Source organism: Anoplophora glabripennis, unplaced genomic scaffold (genome assembly GCF_000390285.2).
Source record: "Anoplophora glabripennis isolate ALB-LARVAE unplaced genomic scaffold, Agla_2.0 scaffold356, whole genome shotgun sequence".
NCBI lineage: Eukaryota > Metazoa > Arthropoda > Insecta > Coleoptera > Cerambycidae > Anoplophora > Anoplophora glabripennis.
Window position 1 is genome coordinate 42,660 of NW_019416453.1, and position 21,737 is coordinate 64,396.

Genomic DNA, 21,737 nt, shown 5'->3' on the forward strand with positions numbered 1-21,737 from the left:
TTTAAAAACTTATATTATATTGTAGCCTTGTAGGACCTGAAGATGAGGTGAAAAAGTTTGACCTCGAAACCGGTAGTCTATTTTAAAAAAATAAAAGGATTGTGAGAAATTGGACTTTTCTTCTTATTTTTAAAATAAGTTATAACGGAAAACTCACATTTATCAATTTTGAATTTAATTAAAAATTTGTTAATTAATTTAAAAAATTATTAAAATTAGAATTTACACACATATTTGCTAACCAGTGGCGGAAATACTAAGAGATACTGTCACTGAAAACCTCTAAGAATTATAGGAAATAAAATTAAAGAAAAACGGTATCTTCTAATTTATACAAAAGACGAGCCATTTTCAAATTATTATCTGTTAATAATTAAAAAATAGTATAAGATTATTTTTTCGGAATACACTTTTAAATACAATGTAGCATCAAAAATAAATATTTCTTAAAAAAAACAAATATTTTATTTTTAACTCTCGTAATTTTTTACTTTATTTTAAAAGTATTAAGCTAATTCAAACCAATTCATATTTTGTAAACAGATAGTTTTGCATTTATTTTAGATTTATACAACTGTGAAATAAATAGAGCTGTCATAATTGGCCGCGCACCAAAGGCAAATGCGTGCGGTTCAACATAAAATAAAGTGAACACTGATTATAAAATTTATGTCATTGCGTCATTGTAAAACACGTGAATTATTTTCTTCGTTGACATCTGTTCCACAATCTAGATGGGATCCATTATAGATCGCATCATCGGGTATGTTTCTACCCTTGTTTTAGCGAAACTTATTCGCGGCGGTGATAAAATATCTTAATCTAAAGAGAACGACTGTTCGACATCTACTAATGTAAGTAATACTTGCATAATTAAATAATGAACTTCCAGGCAGGTCCGACATGGTAATTTCCATTCGGGGTTATATTTATTCCAGTAGGAATGAAATGTTTTTTTATTTACTATATCAAACGGTAGGTTACATACAATCAGTATGAAGATTCAATCAAACATAAATTGAGTCTTCTGGTTTTCGCCAGTTTTTTTACACGTTGTGCACTGTTTAATACTTATTACTTTTTGTTTATTAATATTTATTTCAAACGTTTTTATACATATACTGAATTGCATTATTGTTTATATTATTGTTTATATTATTTTTAGTAAAAGAAAGTATTGTTCGTTATTTAATTTTCCCTATGACCCACATGCACTTGAAATAACACGTGTTGAGTGCCGCTTTGTTGGACAAATTTACTACTGATAAAGCTGGGATGCTGACCTGAGTACATAATTTATTATTTCTTGCCTTTTTTTTATTAATTTTATAAAAAAAATAAATCAGGTTTCAACGAAGGGAGCACCTTAAATAGGTATTTTTAGAACTCATTATTTTCCTTTAATTTCATAAAATTCTTTTGTATTCCAAAAAATATATCTGTTTTGTTTTCCACCTGAATAATTTTTATATATTATTAATTTTATAGCTACTAATTACGCTCGACATAATTACAGACAAATATGTTTTATTGTACCGTGTTCTGGTAATAGTTTAAATAACTAGATGGATNTCGTAATTTTTTACTTTATTTTAAAAGTATTAAGCTAATTCAAAAAAATTCATTTTTTGTAAACAGATAGTTTTGCATTTATTTTAGATTTATACAACTGTGAAATAAATAGAGCTGTCATAATTGGCAGCGCACCAAAGGCAAATACGTGCGGATCAACATAAAATAAAGTGAACACTGATTATAAAATTTATGTCATTGCGTCATTGTAAAACACGTAATTTATTTTCATCGTTGACATCGGTTCCACAATCTAGGTGAGATCCATTATAGATCGCATCATCGAGTATGTTTCTACCCTTGTTTTAGCGAAACTTATTCGCGGCGGTGATAAAATATCTTAATCTGAAGAGAACGACTGTTCGACATCTACTAATGATGTAAGTAATATTTGCATAATTAAATAATGAACTTCCAGGCAGGTCCGACATGGTAATTTCCATTCGGGGTTATATTTATTCCAGTAGGAATGAAATACAATCATTATGAAGATTCAATCAAACATAAATTGAGTCTACTGGTTTTCGCCAGTTTTTTTATACGTGTGTTGTGCACTGTTTAATACTTATTACTTTTTGTTTATTAATATTTATTTCAAATGTTTTTATACATAAACTGAATTACATTATTGTTTATATTATTTTTAGTAAAAGAAAGTATTGTTCGTTATTTAATTTTCCCTATGACCCACATGCACTTGAAATAACACGTGTTGAGTGCCGCTTTGTTAAACAAATTTATTACTGATAAAGCTGTAATGCTGACCTGAGTACATAATTTATTACTCCTTGTTTTTTTGATTAATTTTATAAAAAAAATAATAAAAAATCAAACAATTAGACGAAGGGACCAGATTAAGTAGGTATTTTTAGAACTCATTATTTCCCTTTACTTTCTCAAAATTGTTTCTGTTCCAAAAAATTAATCTCTGTTTTGTTTTCTACCTGAATAGTTTTTATGTTAATAATTTTATAGCCACTTACCGGTAAATTTGTTTTCTTTTTTAGCCAGTATAGTATGAATAATTTGCTGTTTTTTAGCACTAACTGCGCTGGACATAATTACACACAATTGTGCATCAAAAGACAACAAAAATCGTAAAAGAAATCGTTCGATTACAAGGAAATCTGACATGACAGCGCCAATGGCTAGCGGATCAATTGTGACAACTTGGTAATAAATAAGCTTATTAGATATAAATTTTAAAAATACCAAATACCTTTTTTCTCTCTGAATATTATTAATTAAATGGAATTATGGAATTTTCAAAGTAATAAACGTGAGAAAATTCTGCTTTTCTTAATGTCAGAATCTCCACCAATTGTTGACACATTTGTAAACTAATTCAGTTAATTTTTGCTTAATTAGACGAGAATATAAGTCATCAAGCTGAATTGAACATCTTCAGAGATACTGAAGTAAATGTGATATTTGTTAAACTACACCAAACTATGTACCTATTTGAAAGTAGATGGTTTGAGTTCCTAAGTTTATTATAACCTTTTTTATTTTGTTCAAAATACGAATAACCTAAAATTATGACATGTACTTAAAAACATTCTCTTATCTCCCATAATTTTTAAGATATTGCAACAATCGAGGTGACTATTTGTAAATTTTTTTCAAGGTTTTCTAGACTAAATNATCTCGATCACAAAACAATCTAAAATGTAGAAATGCGTTCTGTGGAAACAGGATGCGTAGCTCCAAAATATTCTTTGTATGCCGGTCGGCCTCGAAAATTGACATGGCAACAGGAAGAAGGTTACTGCGGGATGTTGAGAATAATCCTACCACCAGTACATACACGCATATTTCCAAGAAATAGGCATCATATCCAATCCACTGTCCATAGATGTCTTCAAAGGTACAGCTTGTATCCGTATAATGTAGAACCAATTCAAATGCTGCATCCCGGAGACGACCAATTAAGAGTACATTTTTGCAGATGGGCATTACAAGAATTTCAGCGCAATCCAGATTTTTTCTATAATGTTTTATTTACCGATGAAGCTCATTCCAACCAACAAGGAATTTTCAATCACCATAACCTTCATTATTGGCATTATGAGAAAACGTTGGTCTGGAAAAGGATCATAGGTCCATATTTTTTGCCAAGAATACTGAATGGTGAAAATTGCAGTAATTTTTGCGAGAACATTTTGCCAGGTTTGTTAGAAGATATTCCTCTACAACAACGTGCAACTACGTNCTTCTGCCGCTATTGTTATTATTAATTAATAAAATTAATTTGCGGTTTTATTTAATAAAATAATTTGACATACCTATTGTTACAACAACGGTTCAAAATTTTGTCCACCGACGTGTAGACACATTTGGGCCCATCGTACCTAGTTTCTACGACTAACACAAATGTTGTATTGCTTCACCATAAATTAAAACGATACATCAACTCCGAATTGCTATACAGTAAGCCATTTTTGACACTTAAAAAAGTAATGTAAACACTGTCGTAAAAACTTTAATATTAAAATTGTATTTCAGTATTCGGAATCGTCTGGGGCCACGTGGAGTGAGAGCGAATTGTGTACAGCACACAACGCGAATGACGCTAGAGTCTACAGTAGCCCAGCGATGTAAGGGTTTTGAATACGACAAGTTCAATAATTTTTTCCTTGGAAACTATAAGGATTTTACAAAAAAAATTTATACGATATTGACCCTATTTTCATGATGCATATATTCCCATTTTTTTTTTCGATAAGTTGTGAATCACCCTGTATGTGTTTTATACAAGGAAATAGAAAAAAACGTATGAAAAATTAAAGAAGCACTATTTTTGTTCAGTATTAACGGCAGAAACGAGTTATTATTTTTTTTGACAATTTTATTGTTAATATTTGCCCACTTTAACTTACTATCAATTTATACACCATATCATATTTATTTTTTAAGTCCCTTACTTGTAGACTGGTGCAAAAAACTGCTCAAAAATCAACTTAGATTTTCCAACACTCCGTACATTTGAAACTGTTGTTTTTTTGTCTTTTCCAGACTTACATTTAATAGAGCCAAAACGCGGCCAATGTTTCGACATCTACCCCGAGGGCAAACCCATATACCTGTCCAGGTCCCTCAAGACTTGCACCGAAAACATCCCTGAGATCAACAACTGCTTGGGTCTGAGAACTCAGAACGGTGAAATCATCAATTTGGATTGCAACGAAGACGAACAAGAAAACCCGGGATGCTATCAAATAATAAATGCTGACCAAACGAAAGGCACCGTCTGCCAGAAAATGGACCAAGCTCGGGGTTGTGAGGTGATCTCCACACCTACCGGGGTCAACGTGGAAGTCTTCTGTTACCCAGTGGAAGAAAGCAGGAATATTATTTATGTGAAATCTCTTAAACTTAAACCGACGTAAAATATCGATAAACGCATTGTACTTAATTTTTTACTATCACTTTTAATACGGATATAATAAATACTAACTTATTTATAACGATCAGGTATTATAATTATACATCAATGAAGAATAAAGCAGATAAGTATTAAGACCCCTTTCTCGGTTTTCATAAAGAGAAGCACAATAACTTTCAGTTTAATTTAATAATTTTCAATAATTATTGCAACACAAATTTCTCAGATTTCTGTATTTATTTAATCTAATGCAAACATTAAAATATACAGGAGAAGCTTTTCCGATGTGACGAAACGAATATGAAATTTGGAACTTTTTAATTTAGTATACAGGGTGATTCATTAATAACGGGACAGAGCTTAAGGGCATGTTGCTGACCTCAAAATAGAGCGATTAAGCCAAATATGCCTTATCCGAATGTTGCTCCTTTTCGATCTACAGGGTGTTAAGTTGAGNGTTGGACAAATTTACTACTGATAAAGCTGGAATGCTGACCTGAGTACATAATTTATTACTCCTTGTTTTTTTGATTAATTTTATAAAAAAAAATAATAAAAAATCAAACATTTAGACGAAGGGACCAGATTAAGTACGTATTTTTAGAACTCATTATTTTCCTTTACTTTCTCAAAATTGTTTCTGTTCCAAAAAATATATCTCTGTTTTGTTTTCCACCTGAATAGTTTTTATATGTTAATAATTTTATAGCCACTTACCGGTAAATTTGTTTTCTTTTTAGCTAGTATAGTATGAATAATTTGCTGTTTTTTAGCATTAACTGCGCTCGACAAAATTACACACAATTGTGCATTAAAAGACAACAAAAATCGTAAAAGAAATCGTTCGATTACAAGGAAATCTGACATGACAGCGCCAATGGCTAGCGGACCAATTGTGACAGCTTGGTAATAAATAAGCTTATTAGGTATAAATTTTAAAAATACCACATACCTTTTTTCTCTCTGAATATTATTAATTAAATGGAATTATGGAATTTTCAAAGTAATAAACGTGAGAAAATTCTGCTTTTCTTAATGTCAGAATCTCCACCAATTGTTGACACATTTGTAAACTAATTCAGTTAATTTCTGCTTAATCAGACGAGAATATAGAGCCATCAAGCTGAATTGAACATCTTCAGAGATACTGAAGTAAATGTGATATTTGTTAAACTACACCAAACTATGTATTTGAAAGTAGATGGTTTGAGTTCCTAAGTTTATTATAACCTTTTTTATTTTGTTCAGAATACCAATAACCTAAAATTATGACATGTACTTAAAAACATTCTCTTATCTCCCATAATTTTTAAGATATTGCAACAATCGAGGTGTCTATTTGTAATTTTTTTTCAAGGTTTTCCAGACTAAATATATAATTTTACAAAACAAGTGATTTTAATAAAAGTGGCGGCACTTTACACACATGGAAATTTATATTTCCATGTGGACTTTTTTCCCTTAAGTCACTGTATAAAAAATTATTATTGCATCGAATCAGATAAGGTAATACTGCTGAAATCAAATTTTTAATTGACCAGTACAAGCTTTATATCCCTTTCTTTCCAGGTGGATATTATTCGCGAAATTAAGTACTTTTCAATTACTTTCACAATGCTACTTTGTACGATTTCAAACACCTTGCATAAAAAACTGATTACTTATTTTATTTTTATTAAATAATTAGCCCAGAAGGCTTTGAAAAAATTATAGAAATTATTCTAGGGGGTTTTAACTGCCGCACACAGTATATACAGGGTGATTCCAAACTTATCCAAACAAAATTTTGAATGTACAGGAGACCCTTACAAATACAATTTTGTAAAAAAATCAAAAAGGGCAGTTCGAAAATGATTTAAAAAAACACTTCTGCACGGCACTGGAAATTGGTCCACAGTAAATCCTGACCTTCAAACAATCAGTCGGTAGCAAAGTGTAATAAAAAATGAACGGACAAAAAATTTAAATAATTTCTTTCCTAAAGAAACAAATAAATAACATTTTATAACACCTATTTTATATAAGCAAATTAAACTGCTTCTGCCGCTATTGTTATTATTAAATAATAAAATTAATTTGCGGTTTTATTTAATAAAATAATTTGACATACCTATTGTTACAACAACGTTTCAAAATTTTGTCCACCGACGTGTAGACACATTTGGGCCCATCGTACCTAGTTTCTACGACTAACACAAATGTTGTATTGCTTCACCATAAATTAAAACGATACATCAACTCCGAATTGCTATACAGTAAGCCATTTTTGACACTTAAAAAAGTAATGTAAACACTATCGTAAAAACTTTAATATTAAAATTGTATTTCAGTATTCGGAATCGTCTGGGTCCACGTGGAGTGAGAGCGAATTGCGTACAGCACACAACGCGAATGACGCTAGAGTCTACAGTAGCCTAGCGATGTAAGGGTTTTGAATACAAGTTCAATAATTTTTTCCTTGGAAACTTTAAGAATTTTACAAAAAAATTTTATACGATATTGACTCTATTTTCATGATGCATCTATTCCCAATTTTTTTTTTTTCGGTAAGTTGTGAATCACCCTGTATGTGTTTTATACAAGCAAATAGAAAAAAACATATGAAAAATTAAAGAAGCACTATTTTTGTTCAGTACTAACTTTAGAAACGAGTTATTATTTTTTTTGACAATTCTATTGTTAATATTTGCCCACTTTAACTTACTATTAGTTTATACACAATATCATATTTATTTTTTATGTCCCTTACTTGTAGACTGGTGCAAAAAACTGCTCAAAAATCAACTTAGATTTTCCAACACTCCGTACATTTGAAACTGTTGTTTTTTTGTCTTTTCCAGACTTACACTTAATAGAGCCAAAACGCGGCCAATGTTTCGACATCTACCCCGAGGGCAAACCCATATACCTGTCCAGGTCCCTCAAGACTTGCACCGAAAACATCCCTGAGATCAACAACTGCTTGGGTCTGAGAACTCAGAACGGTGAAATCATCAATTTGGATTGCAACGAAGACGAACAAGAAAACCCGGGATGCTATCAAATAATAAATGCTGACCAAACGAAAGGCACCGTCTGCCAGAAAATGGACCAAGCTCGGGGTTGTGAGGTGATCTCCACACCTACCGGGGTCAACGTGGAAGTCTTCTGTTACCCAGTGGAAGAAAGCAGGAATATTATTTATGTGAAATCTCTTAAACTTAAACCGACGTAAAATATCGATAAACGCATTGTACTTAATTTTTTACTATCACTTTTAATACGGATATAATAAATACTAACTTATTTATAACGATCAGGTATTATAATTATACATCAATGAAGAATAAAGCAGATAAGTATTAAGACCCCTTTCTCGGTTTTCATAAAGAGAAGCACAATAACTTTCAGTTTAATTTAATAATTTTCAATAATTATTGCAACACAAATTTCTCAGATTTCTGTATTTATTTAATCTAATGCAAACATTAAAATATACAGGAGAAGCTTTTCCGATGTGACGAAACGAATATGAAATTTGGAACTTTTTAATTTAGTATACAGGGTGATTCATTAATAACGGGACAGAGCTTAAGGGCATGTTGCTGACCTCAAAATAGAGCGATTAAGCCAAATATGCCTTATCCGAATGTTGCTCCTTTTCGATCTACAGGGTGTTAAGTTGAAAAAATATTTTCAATTTTTTGAAATATCTTGAGCATCTTTGAACGGATTGTCTTGAAAATTTGTACACCTATGTTTTCTGAGGTAGTAATTACGGAAATGGTAACTATTTTGCAATCACATCTAGGATGCGCTAGTTGTAGTGTTCCGTCGGAGTAAACATATGTCAAACTTTTTTGTCCTTCAAAAATCTGAATTTCCAATAAGAAATTATTAAACTACGTTCAATTCTAAATAAAAAAGATATACCTGTTAAAAATCGATAAACTTAACCGTTTTCGAAATAAGAACGATTTACTATTTCTTTACAAAATTATTTGTTTGAACGTACGCCTTTAAATAAGATGACTTAATTACGAATTAAGACAAACACAGTAACAACTGAAAATTTTATTATGCTTAAGTCTAATTACAAAAGATTCTCAAAGTGGCGACCATTGTTTTCAATACATTTTTTTATTCTCTCGTTAAAATTTTGTCTGACACTGAATAGACTTCTTTGTTGGTCTCTGATAATGTTAACAGATTCTTGTATTTTTGCCCACAGCTCTTCTCGAGTATGTATAACATCTTTATAAACTAAAGATTTAACGTTACCCCAGAAATAAAAATCTAGGGGATTTAAATCAGGGCTACGCGCAGGCCAAGGCACTTCGCTGCCGCGACCAATCCAACGGTTTCGAAAACTTATATCAAGATATTCTCTTACTGGTCGGGAGTAATGTGCGGGAGCACCATCATGCATAAACCAAAAGGTTTGCCGTAAATTTAAGGGGATATTTTCAAGAACGAGTGGCAAGTCATTTGTTAAAAAATTTAAATAATTTTCCCCATTAAGTGGACGGGGTAACACAAATGGTCCCAAAATGTTATCGGAAAGTATTCCACACCAAATATTTATTGAGAATTCATGCTGAAAATGTTGTTCTCGTGGCAAGTGAGGATTTTCCAGTTCCCAGGAATGGCTATTTCTCCAATTAAATACACCGCGCCGGGTAAATGTAGCTTCGTCCGTAAACAATATTTTATTATAAAATGTAGGGTCAGCATTTTGTTGCCGACGAAGAAACTGTGCGAACCGAAATCTACCAGGAGGATCTTGTGGCATCAACTGTTGAACCGGACGAAAATGGTAAGGATACAATTTTTCTTTGTGGAGTATTCTGAAGACGGAAGGCTGACTTACACCAGTAGCTGATGAAATTCGGCGTGTGCTTGTTTGCGTGTTTTCGGCAATTCGCACTAAAACATCCTCTTCTTGCTCCGCCGCTAATACTTTAGGCCTTCCAACGTCTCGTTTAGGGCGAAATGATCCCGTTTCTCCTAATCTGTCGTACAACGTCTTGAAAAGCTTGTGGTTAGGTTGTCTGTTATTTGGATATAACTCCAAGTACCTCGCTGCTGCATGACGACCACAATAATTTTCTTGGGCATACACACATACCATGTTTCTCATTTCAACAAACGAATAATCATTATGACGCGGCATTTTAATGAAAAAAATCACAAACGAAGAAGAACTAAACTGTCTAGTATTTATAAGTTGCTTAGAATTGACATAAATAATACATGACATTTCATTGACAGCGGCCTACTTCATTTAAGTCATCTTATTTAAAGGCGTACGTTCAAACAAATAATTTTGTAAAGAAATAGTAAATCGTTCTTATTTCGAAAACGGTTAAGTTTATCGATTTTTAACAGGTATATCTTTTTTATTTAGAATTGAACGTAGTTTAATAATTTCATATTGGAAATTCAGATTTTTGAAGGACAAAAAAGTTTGAGATATGTTTACTCCGACGGAACACTACAACTAGCGCATCCTAGATGTGATTGCAAAATAGTTACCATTTCCGTAATTACCACCTCAGAAAACATAGGTGTACAAACTTTCAAGACAATCCGTTCAAAGATGCTCAAGATATTTCAAAAAATCGAAAATATTTTTTCAACTTTAATACCCTGTAGATCGAAAAGGAGCAACATTCGGATAAGGCATATTTGGCTTAATCGCTCTATTTTGAGGTCAGCAACATGCCCTTAAGCTCTGTCCCATTATTAATGAATCACCCTTATATGGGTGCAGTGATAAAACAATATTGAATAAATATTGAAAAAACAATGATTAATTGTTAATACAAAAGTCATGGGAAGTGTGACAATAAAAACAGATGATTTTTGTCACTGATAGATGTACTTTCAGCTACCTGAAATTATTAAATGCAACCTGAAATCATAAAATGCTACCTGAAATCATAAAAAACATACATGCTACCTGAAATCATAAAAATAACATACATAGGCAACTGTTTCGATGTGAACTATGCCTTTTGTGACATAACAAATAAATATACCTTTTTCAGAAAATAAAGTGACGTTTCATAAACTTGCTTCTCCTCAAATTGACTTCAAAGAGACAAAAAAAACTGTCCTAGGTGTTTTTTTAATAAATTCTAGGTAAAAAAAAATAAGTGTAAATTCATATTTGTCTATCCCAAAGAAGTCTTTAAAAAAATGAAATAAAATAATATTTGAAAGGCCTACAACATTTTAATGAAGCAAAATTGTAGTAAGGTAACTAAATTGGTATATTTTTTATATATCGTTGAAAAAATTATTTGAAATGAAAAAATTGGAGTTATTTCCTACAAAAAAGTAAGTCGAAAATTGTTGACTTATTTTATAATCGAAAGAAAGAAATATTTCCTTGGCCTTATACACAAACAAATTACTTATTTCAGTTTAACAATTTTTTTACAGGCACCAATTTTTTTTGTGATTATATGAAACACATGTTTTGTACAACGTGTTGCTAAATACATATACATTTTTTAAAATAAATGGTAAAATATTAGACTACCTATGTTTAACTATTTGTTATTAACAGTACCCAAATTATTTTTTAAATAAAAACAACTATTATTCAAGTAACCGCATTATCTATGAATAAAATGAAGTATTATTTACATGGATTCTCTCAAATGTTTATTGCAAATTATTATAATACTCATATTTTTATTAATTTTACCCTTATCGTAAATGAAAGGTTTCCGGACACCTATTTATACAGGGTGATCCGAATTTTATGCAGGAAACTTCGAGGGCAAATAGATCTCTTTAAAATAATAGGTATTTGCCTTATAAACATAGGTCTGGAACGGCCCCGTTTTAGAGATACAAGGTGTTGAAGTTGTTAAAAAATATATGTTTTGTTTATATCTTCAGAATCTATTAATCGATCCCAATAAAGTTTGGTACAGATAATATGTGATAGTAGGCCTTGCAACACCCTGTATCTCTAAAACGGGTCTGTTCCAGACCAATGTTTATAAGGCAAACACATATTATTTTAAAGAAATCTATCTGCCCCCGAAGTTTCCTGCATAAAATTCGGACCATCCTGTAGAAACTTTTTTTGTTAATTTGTATCATATGTCTGCAATTAAAGTTTGGACAAGCATCTTTGTTACAAGCTGTGTAGCACATCCGAAAAATAAATTGTTTTCCACGAGCGACCAAAAGTTATATTCATTATGTTCATGAATCACTATATAAATCCACAATCCAGGATTTTTTTAAATGATCTTTCCATACTTGCCCAGATTGTCCCACACTGATGTGTCCCATCATTAAACACCCTATATTTAGAAACTTTATTAGAAATGTAAAAGTTCATTATAATATTTCCATACTCTCTTCATACAGGGTGTACCGTATTGCATAATCCAAACTTTACCTGGTGATAAAACACCTTAAAATCCATAAAAAGGCGTTCATAAATTAAACATAGGTCCTGTTGATATGTAAAGAAATACATACAGTCTTCATAAATGTTTACAAGTCACGGAAGAGCCGAGCTTAGGCAACCAATATTGCAGAGCTGCTACTGGTAACGAACAATCCTTAAATCTTGGGGTCACCAATACTACTGATTCGTTTACAATGAACAATGACAAATCATTACGTTTACGCTCGAAATAATGTGACCGCTGATTGGTTGAATGGAATCTCGTGAAAAATAACAAAATCACAGCCGGTGAAACAGAATGTTGTATTTTAAGGTAATTTTGACTTTATTATTTAAATAATTTTTAATATTTTCCGAAAATTAATAATAATAATTACTGGTCACGTGACTTATAATGTATATTAATGAAACTTAAGGTAATAAAAAATAATTTTTAATAATTAAAACAAACATTTTTTTAGCTAGCATTAATTTTTGTAACGATCTAGACTAGAATAGACTATTGATATGGATGCAAATGACAGGTATACCCCAGTTGAGAGTTTGGTAATTTAAATTTTTTATTATATTGTCCCAGGGACACCCAATAAGTGATTTTAATTTTTTTGTCTCCAAAAAGGAAGCAAGCTACGGAAAAAATTCAAGCGACAAAAAAGTTATATTTTTAGTTGCTTAATGTGAAAAAAATTATAAAAGTTTTAAAAAAGTCAGTGGCTCACTTTTTTTTATTATTAAGATTTTTACAAAAAAAAAACGTTTTTTTTAAAAAACTGACATTCTGTATCTTGAAAACGATGTATTACCGGACCTATGTTTATATAAACTTTTCGTCTTGGAATCACTCAAAGAATCACCCCTTGAAGTTTGGCCACGTTCTTAAATAACACCCTGTATTGAAGGGTCATTTTAAATATTCAAAATTTCTCAAAAAATACTTAGATTTTTTAGAAATACCAACTGGAATTCAATGCACTTATTCGATTCTCAGAATATCCAGTGACGTCGAAATTCTAGCGTCCTTAGTGACGGTATCTCCCAGTATCTCCGCCACTGGATAGCAGATTTGTGTATTGAAACAAATTATGGGCAAATTTTTGCACATAATTAGTTCAGTCAGTTTAAGTAATCCACGATTAATTCAAAATAATATGTATATAAAATACTCACTGTTCTATAGCCATCTTGTAATTTTTTTCGGAAATATGCAGGATGATTTGTGCAAAACTCCCTATTGAAAATCCATTTTTCCCATCAAATTAAATCTGAAAAAGATATTTCGCAAACTTTCATATAGATTTATTGGAGAAATCGCATCATCTTCCTTTCGGTAAACTCGTGGTTCGTTTCATAATATCAACTTATTTATAAGATTTACCGCTCGTGCTGCTCTCACCAATAAGGCTACGCGGGTCGCCGTCTCTGCAAGAGTAATTAAAGTAATGCAGAATGCATGCCGAAGGACAAGCAATAGCCGTGCAATGGCAGAACTGGTAACTGGATTTTTTTTTAATCGAGGTATACCGTAATTACCACTTTATAAAGTCATATGTACTTAATATTCAGTGGTTTAGTGAAATTCAATATGGAGCTGGTGTACGCTGCTCTCTGTGTGATCTTCTTGGTTCTCGCATCTTGCCAAGGTAAGTTTTTCGATAGGGAAGTCAGAAATAGGCTTTTGGGAATAGGTAGCCTATTAAAAAAGTGTTTTATTTTAATTTTCAAGTGAATGTTTGAATGGTTTGTTATGAGCAAAGTTTTAAGTGCGAAATTTCTAGAAAAGAGAAGAAAAACTTCTCACTTTTTACTGTACATAAAAAAATAATATATTTTCAATTTTATAAATAGGATAGCAAACTAAAATCTCAGCAAAGGAAAAAGAAATCGATAGTGTCAGTGGATTTCCTAAAAACAACTTGCACAATTTAAATTTAGCACAGAAGAAATCCGAACGTGATACACAGAAAATAAAGCCTTCTAAAAATTTCAAATCTATCACAAAAGTATTAGTTTTTCTCAATATTTTATTTTCTTCATATAATGACACAAAAATCCAATATTTTTTACAATAGTTTTTGGATTTCGTAGATAATGATTATTCTGATATTAAATTAAAATTAAACTAAAACTAGAACGTCATTTTACGAAATACTAAAAAATACAAAATTTCAGTAAAACTTTATAGTATTTCTATTTGGAATTTTTTCATGTTTTATATAACAATTCATTTCACCACGGAAAATAAGTAGGTATAACCTTTAGAGATTAGATAATAAATATAGTTGTTATAAGCATAAAATTAATCGTTTTAGCAGTTAAAGATATGTCCAGTCTCAATAATAAACGTTGTATAAAATGGAATGGAAGTATGCACATGCATATTATTGTACTTTGTTTATATATTCGTTTCAATATATTTAAACACATACACTATATTTTGACAATCCATTAAATTTTTTGTTTTTAGAGTTATAAAAAAATGTGAAATATAAAAGTTGCACGATTTTTTACGTATTTTTCGAAAATTATAAAAGAAAAACAAATGAAGTTTAAATAAAAGGCTGCGAATTTTATAATTTTGTTAATTTAAATAGAACACCCTGTATATTTTTACATATTTGGATAGAATGTTCCCTGTCGAGCATAGCCATATAGAGTCCATCTCTAACAATAAGCGAGATACTATTAAAAAGCGAATATAAGCTTTTTTTATTAAGAAAATAAGATATATAATTGTTAGACTTTTTACAATTACGTAAGGATTTACAGATTTAGTTGTAATATATTTTGACATACCGGACATTGATATGGTGCAAAATGAGTATAGGTATTTTAACTAAATCTCACTAATTAGGTCGTGAGAGGCCTAATTACTCATGGACAATAACCGTGACAGTGACAGGTAATGTCATGACAACATTGTTATTGGTTGACAGTTTGTATTATTATTTAATTAAAATGGGTTACACAAAACTAGGAAATTAAAATATTATAGGAATTAAAACAGATTAAAGTTCTTCTCTATACTCTATTTCCAAATAATAGGTACTTCAATTTTCTACTTCTGTGTAACCTATTTTAAATAGATAACTATTCAAACTGTTAATCAATAACAATGTTATCATGACATTACTACCTGTCACTGTCACGACCAAACATTGTCCATGAGTAATTAGTCCTCTCACGGCCTAATTAGTGAGATATAGTTAAAATACTTATACGCATTTTGGACAGTATCAATGTCCGACATATAAAATATATTATAACTATAAATCTGTAAATCTTTATGTAATTGGTAAAAAAAGCAGAAATGCCTGAAAGAGGTCTAACAATTACAAGATATTTTCTTAATAAAAAGCCTTATTTTCGTTTTTTAATAGTATCTTGCTTATTGTTAGAGATGGACCCAACAAACCCTATATGATTATGCTCGACAGGAAACGTTCGATCCAAATATGCAAAAATCTACAGTGTTCCATTTAAGTTAACAAAGTCTGCGGCCATCTTGTTTGGATTTCATTTGTTTTTTAACTATCATTTTCGAAAAATTAAAAAAAATGGAGCAACTTTTGTATTTCACATTTTTTTATAACTCTTACAACAAAAAAGTTAAAGGCAGGGTCAAAATATAGTAATTTACCCTGTACATGTTGAGCCCTTTTACTTTATTCCACCATTTTGTTTAGTCGGTTTTTCAGAAATTTTTGATATGTACTTAGTCTAAAAATATATTAATCATCGGTAAACTTATCTTGCAAATACATAATTGTAGTAATATCAGTAATACGAAAAGTGTCTAAAATTAGTTTATTCTTAGTTTCAAATTATGTACGATTCTACAATGTGTCCCGTTTCTTCTTACTTAATTTTATTTTTCAGATGGAATCGTCTGTATCTTATCACATTTTTGAATTTGTTGAAATCTAAATAGTACCACCATTGGGTCATGTTAAAAAAATGACATTTGAAGTAGCTTTGAATACGTCAAATATGTCCGAAATTAAATTTGAAAATAAAATACGGTTTTAATAAAAAAATCAACCTTATCTTTTATTTACTTAATAGCTTCAAATGGCTTAAATTATCAGTTTAAATTTAACACAAGTACCTAGATGCAAAATTTAATTTTCTTTCTACCTTATAAGGTACCTATATTGGGGTATATTTTCTGTAATTTGCGAGATGTTCGCGATTTAAATACTTTTTGTTGCTATATTTTTGCATTAAAATTAAAACTACAAAAATATTTACAAGTAAATCACGTCAAACAGAACATAATAATTATGACATAAACGTAGAAAATATATGACATTTATTTGAAAAACACTAAAAATATATAGGTTACTACAACAGTTTTACAAAACGTATACCATTTACTTAGCATATTATCGAAAGTTTTTCCTTTCCCAACACTATCAGGGGTTTCAGGCGTAATGTTTGAAAACTTCTCTTTTTCGATTCTACATTCCTTGAATTTTAGTGACAGGATAAACTTTATTTTTTATGAATAGAATAAGAAAATATCAGATTGATTTATGATGAAAATTTTGATTTATAAAATATCGTTTTTGCTATTTTGGATTAAAAATAGTGCTATGAATGGTATTTATTTTTTTAAACGAACAAAGCAGCAAAAATATGAAAAACCGCTTATATCTCGCAAATTATAAGAAACAGATAAAAATAAAATTAAATTTTGCAGCTATCTTTGTCAAATTTATCGTAGTCTTTCATTTAAAAAATCAAATTATTTTTCTTGGATTTTATTGATAATAAGAAAACATCACATTTTTTTAGATCTAGGAATCTAGCTATCAATAAGGATCCTCATTTAATTGATTCATGAGGAAAATTTTGATTTATAAAATATCGTTTTTGCTATTTTGGATTAAAAACAATGCTATGAGTGGAATCATTTTTTTATATGAACAATGCAGCAAAAAGATGAAAATCCGCTAATATCTCGCAAATTATAAGAAGCAAATAAGCATAAAATTTTTAAAAAATCGGGTTATTCATAACTTAGAAATTCTAACAATTTCAATTTGAAAAGTCTCACAAATTAAAATAAGTAATGCACGAAATACATTTTTTCATGCTTGAACGAGCAATAAAAATCGCATCTTGTGATCCTTTTTAGGTTCAAAAATATTATATATTTTCGAGGATCTTACAATTCAATTTAAGTAAAGAATATCAGACAACACCTAAACGAGACGACTTAGACATTGTTTATCAAAGTAGGCTATAGATCCAACGAAAAATTGAAAATATGCAATAATATCCCCGAAAAAATTAAATCGGTTAACACGAACACATTTATGTCAGATACTTTTATATTATTGATATTATTAGAGGACTTTAATCATCTCTGTAAAGTCTAAGAATTAAAGTATACGAAACTTACGTTTTTAAATCTATGTTCAACATTTTGTTATAGATCTCTAGACGTAACATACATTTTTAAATGTAACAACCTTTATATGAAATAGGGAACAATTTCCTCGTGATTGCCCTGTACAGTACATTTTCATCTTTTCTACTCAGATCGATTTCTCTTAATAAAAAAAATTATACCCTCGCTTTAGTCCTAAAACTTATCTGGTTAACATGATATTTTCATTTTCAAGTATACTCACGTCTATTTTCCAGATATGCACGTGATAGAAAAGAAACCAGGTCAGTGTTACAAGGTACACAACCCCAACCAGCCTCGCCTCCATCTGAACCCCCGAAAGCCGGAGTACGACGACGTCTTCGAGGCCTGCACCCAGTGGTTGCGGGAAAACAAGAATTGCCTCGGCCTGAGGACTCAGAACGGCGAGGTCGTGATGGTGTACTGCAAGGGCGACCATAAGAGGAGGAGACCTGGGTGCTACAAGGTCGTCAACAAGGACAAGAGGGAGGAGATCATCTGCCAGAAGATAAACAGACAGCAGGGCTGCGAAGTCATCACCACGAGGAGTAATCTGACCATAGTGGTGAATTGTAACCCAACCAGGGGTACTTCGTCTGCTGCGGGGGTCTTCGATGTAAAGGATAACAGGCCTAAAAGGCAGTAGAGAAATTTTTTGCTTATTTTACCATCATTTAAGGTGCTAATTTTATTTTGCTAATTAAAATGAACTAACTAAGGAAAGAGGATAAAAAAATTTACAAAGTAATTTTTGCTGAGGATTATACTTTGACAGCAAAAATCGAGACAGAAGACAGGAAATTGACACTTTCAGTTAAAAGTTTACAATGAACATATAGCGGAAAAAAGTTAGGATACAAAAGTGCCCTTACAAGAATACATTTTTTTAAAAAACCCACAATGCGGCTAACCACGCGCAAATGAAATTTGGGAAATATTTCTTTTGCATTCATAATAGTAGAAACGCAATATATAGCATTTTCGGTAAAACAACATAAATTTCTGAAAAGTCGTTTTAAAAACAGAAAAATCTTGTTCTATGTTGATAACCCATACCATTTTCAAGAAAATTATTAAAGTTTTTGTTTTATTTTAATTAGTATTATACAGGGTGTCCCGGTACTTGATACAAAAAAAGTCGAATACAAAACGAGGTCAAAATAATATCAGTTCTTCATATAAATTTTTTCATACAGGCCTTCATTAACAAGTTACTGGCCCTCAAATGTGAAAATTAAAAAGTTATTTTTATTTACAGTCTCTAAACTGTTAACTTCAGCATGATGCAAATTTGGTGACCGATAACACATTCGTACAGCTTGCTTTTGATGCTGTAAGTGAAACTTCATTATGCCCAAAACGCCAGGGACGGACTATGTCCAATGGTTAACAACCTAGAATAGATGACGTTCGCAATCTGGCCTGTATCAAAAATAAGTTCCCTGAGGAATTTGTCAACGATAATACCCTTTAGGTTCAACTCGGTAAAATGAACAATTTAGATAATATTTGTGATTTTCCTCCACCATTTTTGGTTTTTAATTTTTAATTGCTAATGCTCTCACTAACAAAATTTGACAAACACACTTTATACATTACACATTAACACAAAATAGAAAACAAAACAAGAATAAGTCTTAAAGGAAATTAAAAACATAATTTAAAAGAAAGAAAATGATCAAAAAACGTTTTCAATATGGGTACCTTCCACCTCCACACACTTCCTAACTATACGAATGTTATTTGTTTGTACGCGAAAAAGAATTTCTGGGGTAATAATTTAATAGGTCCATACGTTTTTGAGGAACGTCTAAATGGACATAGATATTTGAAGTGTATGCAAAATAATTTGCAGCCACTATTAGACGATGTTCCATTAGACATTAGTTTGATTCATGCACGATGGGGCTCCTCCCCATCTCAATATTGATGTACGAAAATATTTATCCTTCAAGAGGAGGCCCAATTTCATGGCCACCACGTTCTCCAGACTTTAACCAGATGGACTTCTTCCTGGCGGGATACTTGAAAAGATTAGTGTTCACAACCCCAGTACAGAAAAGGGATAAATTGCTACAAAGAATTAATTTCCATTGTGATAATATTAGACATTAGAAATGCTTTTTCGTGTACAAACAAATAACATTCGTAGACTTAGGAAGTGTATGGAGGTGGAAATGTATTTTGACAGTTTTCTTTCTTTTAAATTATTTTTTAACTTCCTTTAACTTTCTTATCTTCTTGTTTTGTTTTTCTATTTTGTGTTATGAGTAGTGTGTTTGTCAAATTTTGTTAGTGAAAATTAATTAGCAGACAGTGAAATATTCTAAACTCTTATTTTAAAAATATGTTCGGTTCTAACATAGTAATTATGTCCAATTAAAAATTAAAAACAAAAAATGGAGGCGCCGCTCGATGTGCATTGTGACAAAATCACAAATATTTCCTAAACTGTTAATTTTACCGAGTTGAACCAAGAGGGTATCAACCTTGGCAAATTCTTCAGGGAACTTATTTTTGATACAGGCCAAATTGCGATCGTCATCTATGTAAAAATTCTATGTTGTTAACCATTGGACATAGTCTGTTCCTGGCGTTCTGGGCATAATGAAGTTTCACTTACATCATCAAAAACGAACTATACACATGTGTTATCAGTCACCAAATTTGCATCATGCTTAAATTAATGGTTTAAAGACTGTAAATAAAAATAACTTTTTAATTTTCACCTTTGAGGGCTCGTAACTTGTTAACGAAGGCCTGTATAGAAACAATTTATACGAAGAACTGATATCATTTTGACCTCATCTATTTGTACTCGACTTTTTTGTATCAAGTACCGGGACGCCTTGTATAAAATTTGTAGAATCTCTATCATCAAAAATCTTACAGTGTTGATTACTAATATCGAAAACAAATGCCTTTTCAGATATAGGTACCCGATAAAATGTGTTATTTTTGCGAAACTACCTCAGATAACTTTTATAGATAAATAAAAATCCGCAATTACCTTCCTTGAAAGTTATTGTAATCGATATGATCCGGATTCAGATCTGCTGAGCCATTGTGAATTATTTAAAAAAATATATTTTTGACAGTACCTACACCTTTGTCACCCGGTAAAGTTTTTAGACCGACATATTCATAGCAAACTTAAAATAGGATTCCCTATCTCCTGTCTCATATTTTGCACCACAGTTTAGAAACATTCTGTATAATATAGAATAGATTATCTTTTATTTTAAAAAAAGTTGACATCAAATACAAAACTACCTATTCGATAGACGTATTCTTGACACAAGCTTTAAAAACCAATAAATGTTTCTGGAAAAATTGTTATCCTTACCCTGAAAAATTAATTATTTTAACATTGACCAACGTTCTAATCATTATGCATCTGTTTTTAAACGTTTTACAATTTTTTTAATTATTGCCTAGAGTTGGTATGGTAATTATCTTCTCGTATAAAAAGAATGCTGCTGCTCCATCTTTAGAAAATTACTGACATGTCTAAAAATGTCCATTTACAGTGACCAAAAGGTAATTATCGATGTAAGGTTACAAAAATACGTGTACCTACTTTTTTTACTCCCATTTATCAACATTTATCGGCAGAAAAGGGTCCTACCATCATAGAACTCTATTTTCAAATTCATCCTATTTTACGTAATATACATATTTAAATATATTTTTGATTCATAGAGAGCAGCTCATCAATATTGCCCATAATGAAATATTCATGAAAATGTCGATGGAAGAGTTAAAGGTTTTAGGGGCATATTACTTACTTAATTATGTAAATAATCTCTTTGAACAGATATTACTAAGGCCTTTCACTTCTCACCCGCAATTATATATTTTTAACAGTTCTGTATATTTAATGAAATATGCACTACACTTTTTAATTGCCGCTTAATAAAATTATCGTCACTGTCTCATTAAGCACAACTTTA

General features: G+C 30.9%; 3 protein-coding genes across 4 annotated transcripts in view; 2 read left to right on the forward strand and 1 right to left on the reverse strand.

The window, feature by feature from the left end:
• LOC108910040 overlaps positions 1 to 8,252 on the forward strand; it is a 9,677-nt gene extending 1,425 nt beyond the window's left edge. Inside the window, exon 2 of one of the 2 annotated variants that reach the window (XM_018714532.2) lies at positions 4,588 to 5,127. In XM_018714532.2, coding sequence (XP_018570048.1) covers positions 4,588 to 4,961 — 374 coding nt within the window. In that variant the 3' untranslated portion in view covers positions 4,962 to 5,127. Of the gene's footprint in view, positions 1 to 4,587; positions 5,128 to 7,797 lie in introns of those variants that run through there. The other variant, XM_023454599.1, reaches the window with a different exon arrangement.
• A 1,203-nt stretch (positions 8,253 to 9,455) lies between these two features.
• LOC111691554 lies at positions 9,456 to 10,109 on the reverse strand (the record flags this gene model as incomplete). The annotated part of the gene is made up of 1 exon (XM_023454597.1): positions 9,456 to 10,109. A coding segment is annotated over exon 1 (654 nt), but the record flags the coding sequence as incomplete, so codon positions are not given.
• A 3,751-nt stretch (positions 10,110 to 13,860) lies between these two features.
• On the forward strand, positions 13,861 to 19,333 carry LOC108910041. The gene is made up of 2 exons (XM_018714533.2): positions 13,861 to 14,011; positions 18,021 to 19,333. Exons 1-2 carry the CDS (start codon positions 13,918 to 13,920, stop codon positions 18,428 to 18,430), a joined length of 504 nt encoding a protein of 167 aa, XP_018570049.1. The 5' UTR covers positions 13,861 to 13,917; the 3' UTR covers positions 18,431 to 19,333.
• Positions 19,334 to 21,737: the final 2,404 nt, after the last annotated feature.

What these genes read in the sequence shown, in the direction of transcription:
- LOC108910041 (XM_018714533.2), top strand. Translation starts at nt 13,918, where the DNA reads ATGTACTTAATATTCAGTGGTTTAGTGAAATTCAATATGGAGCTGGTG. An exon ending in GGTTCTCGCATCTTGCCAAG is followed by an intron (nt 14,012 to 18,020) that starts GTAAGTTTTTCG and finishes TCTATTTTCCAG; the next exon opens with ATATGCACGTGATAGAAAAG.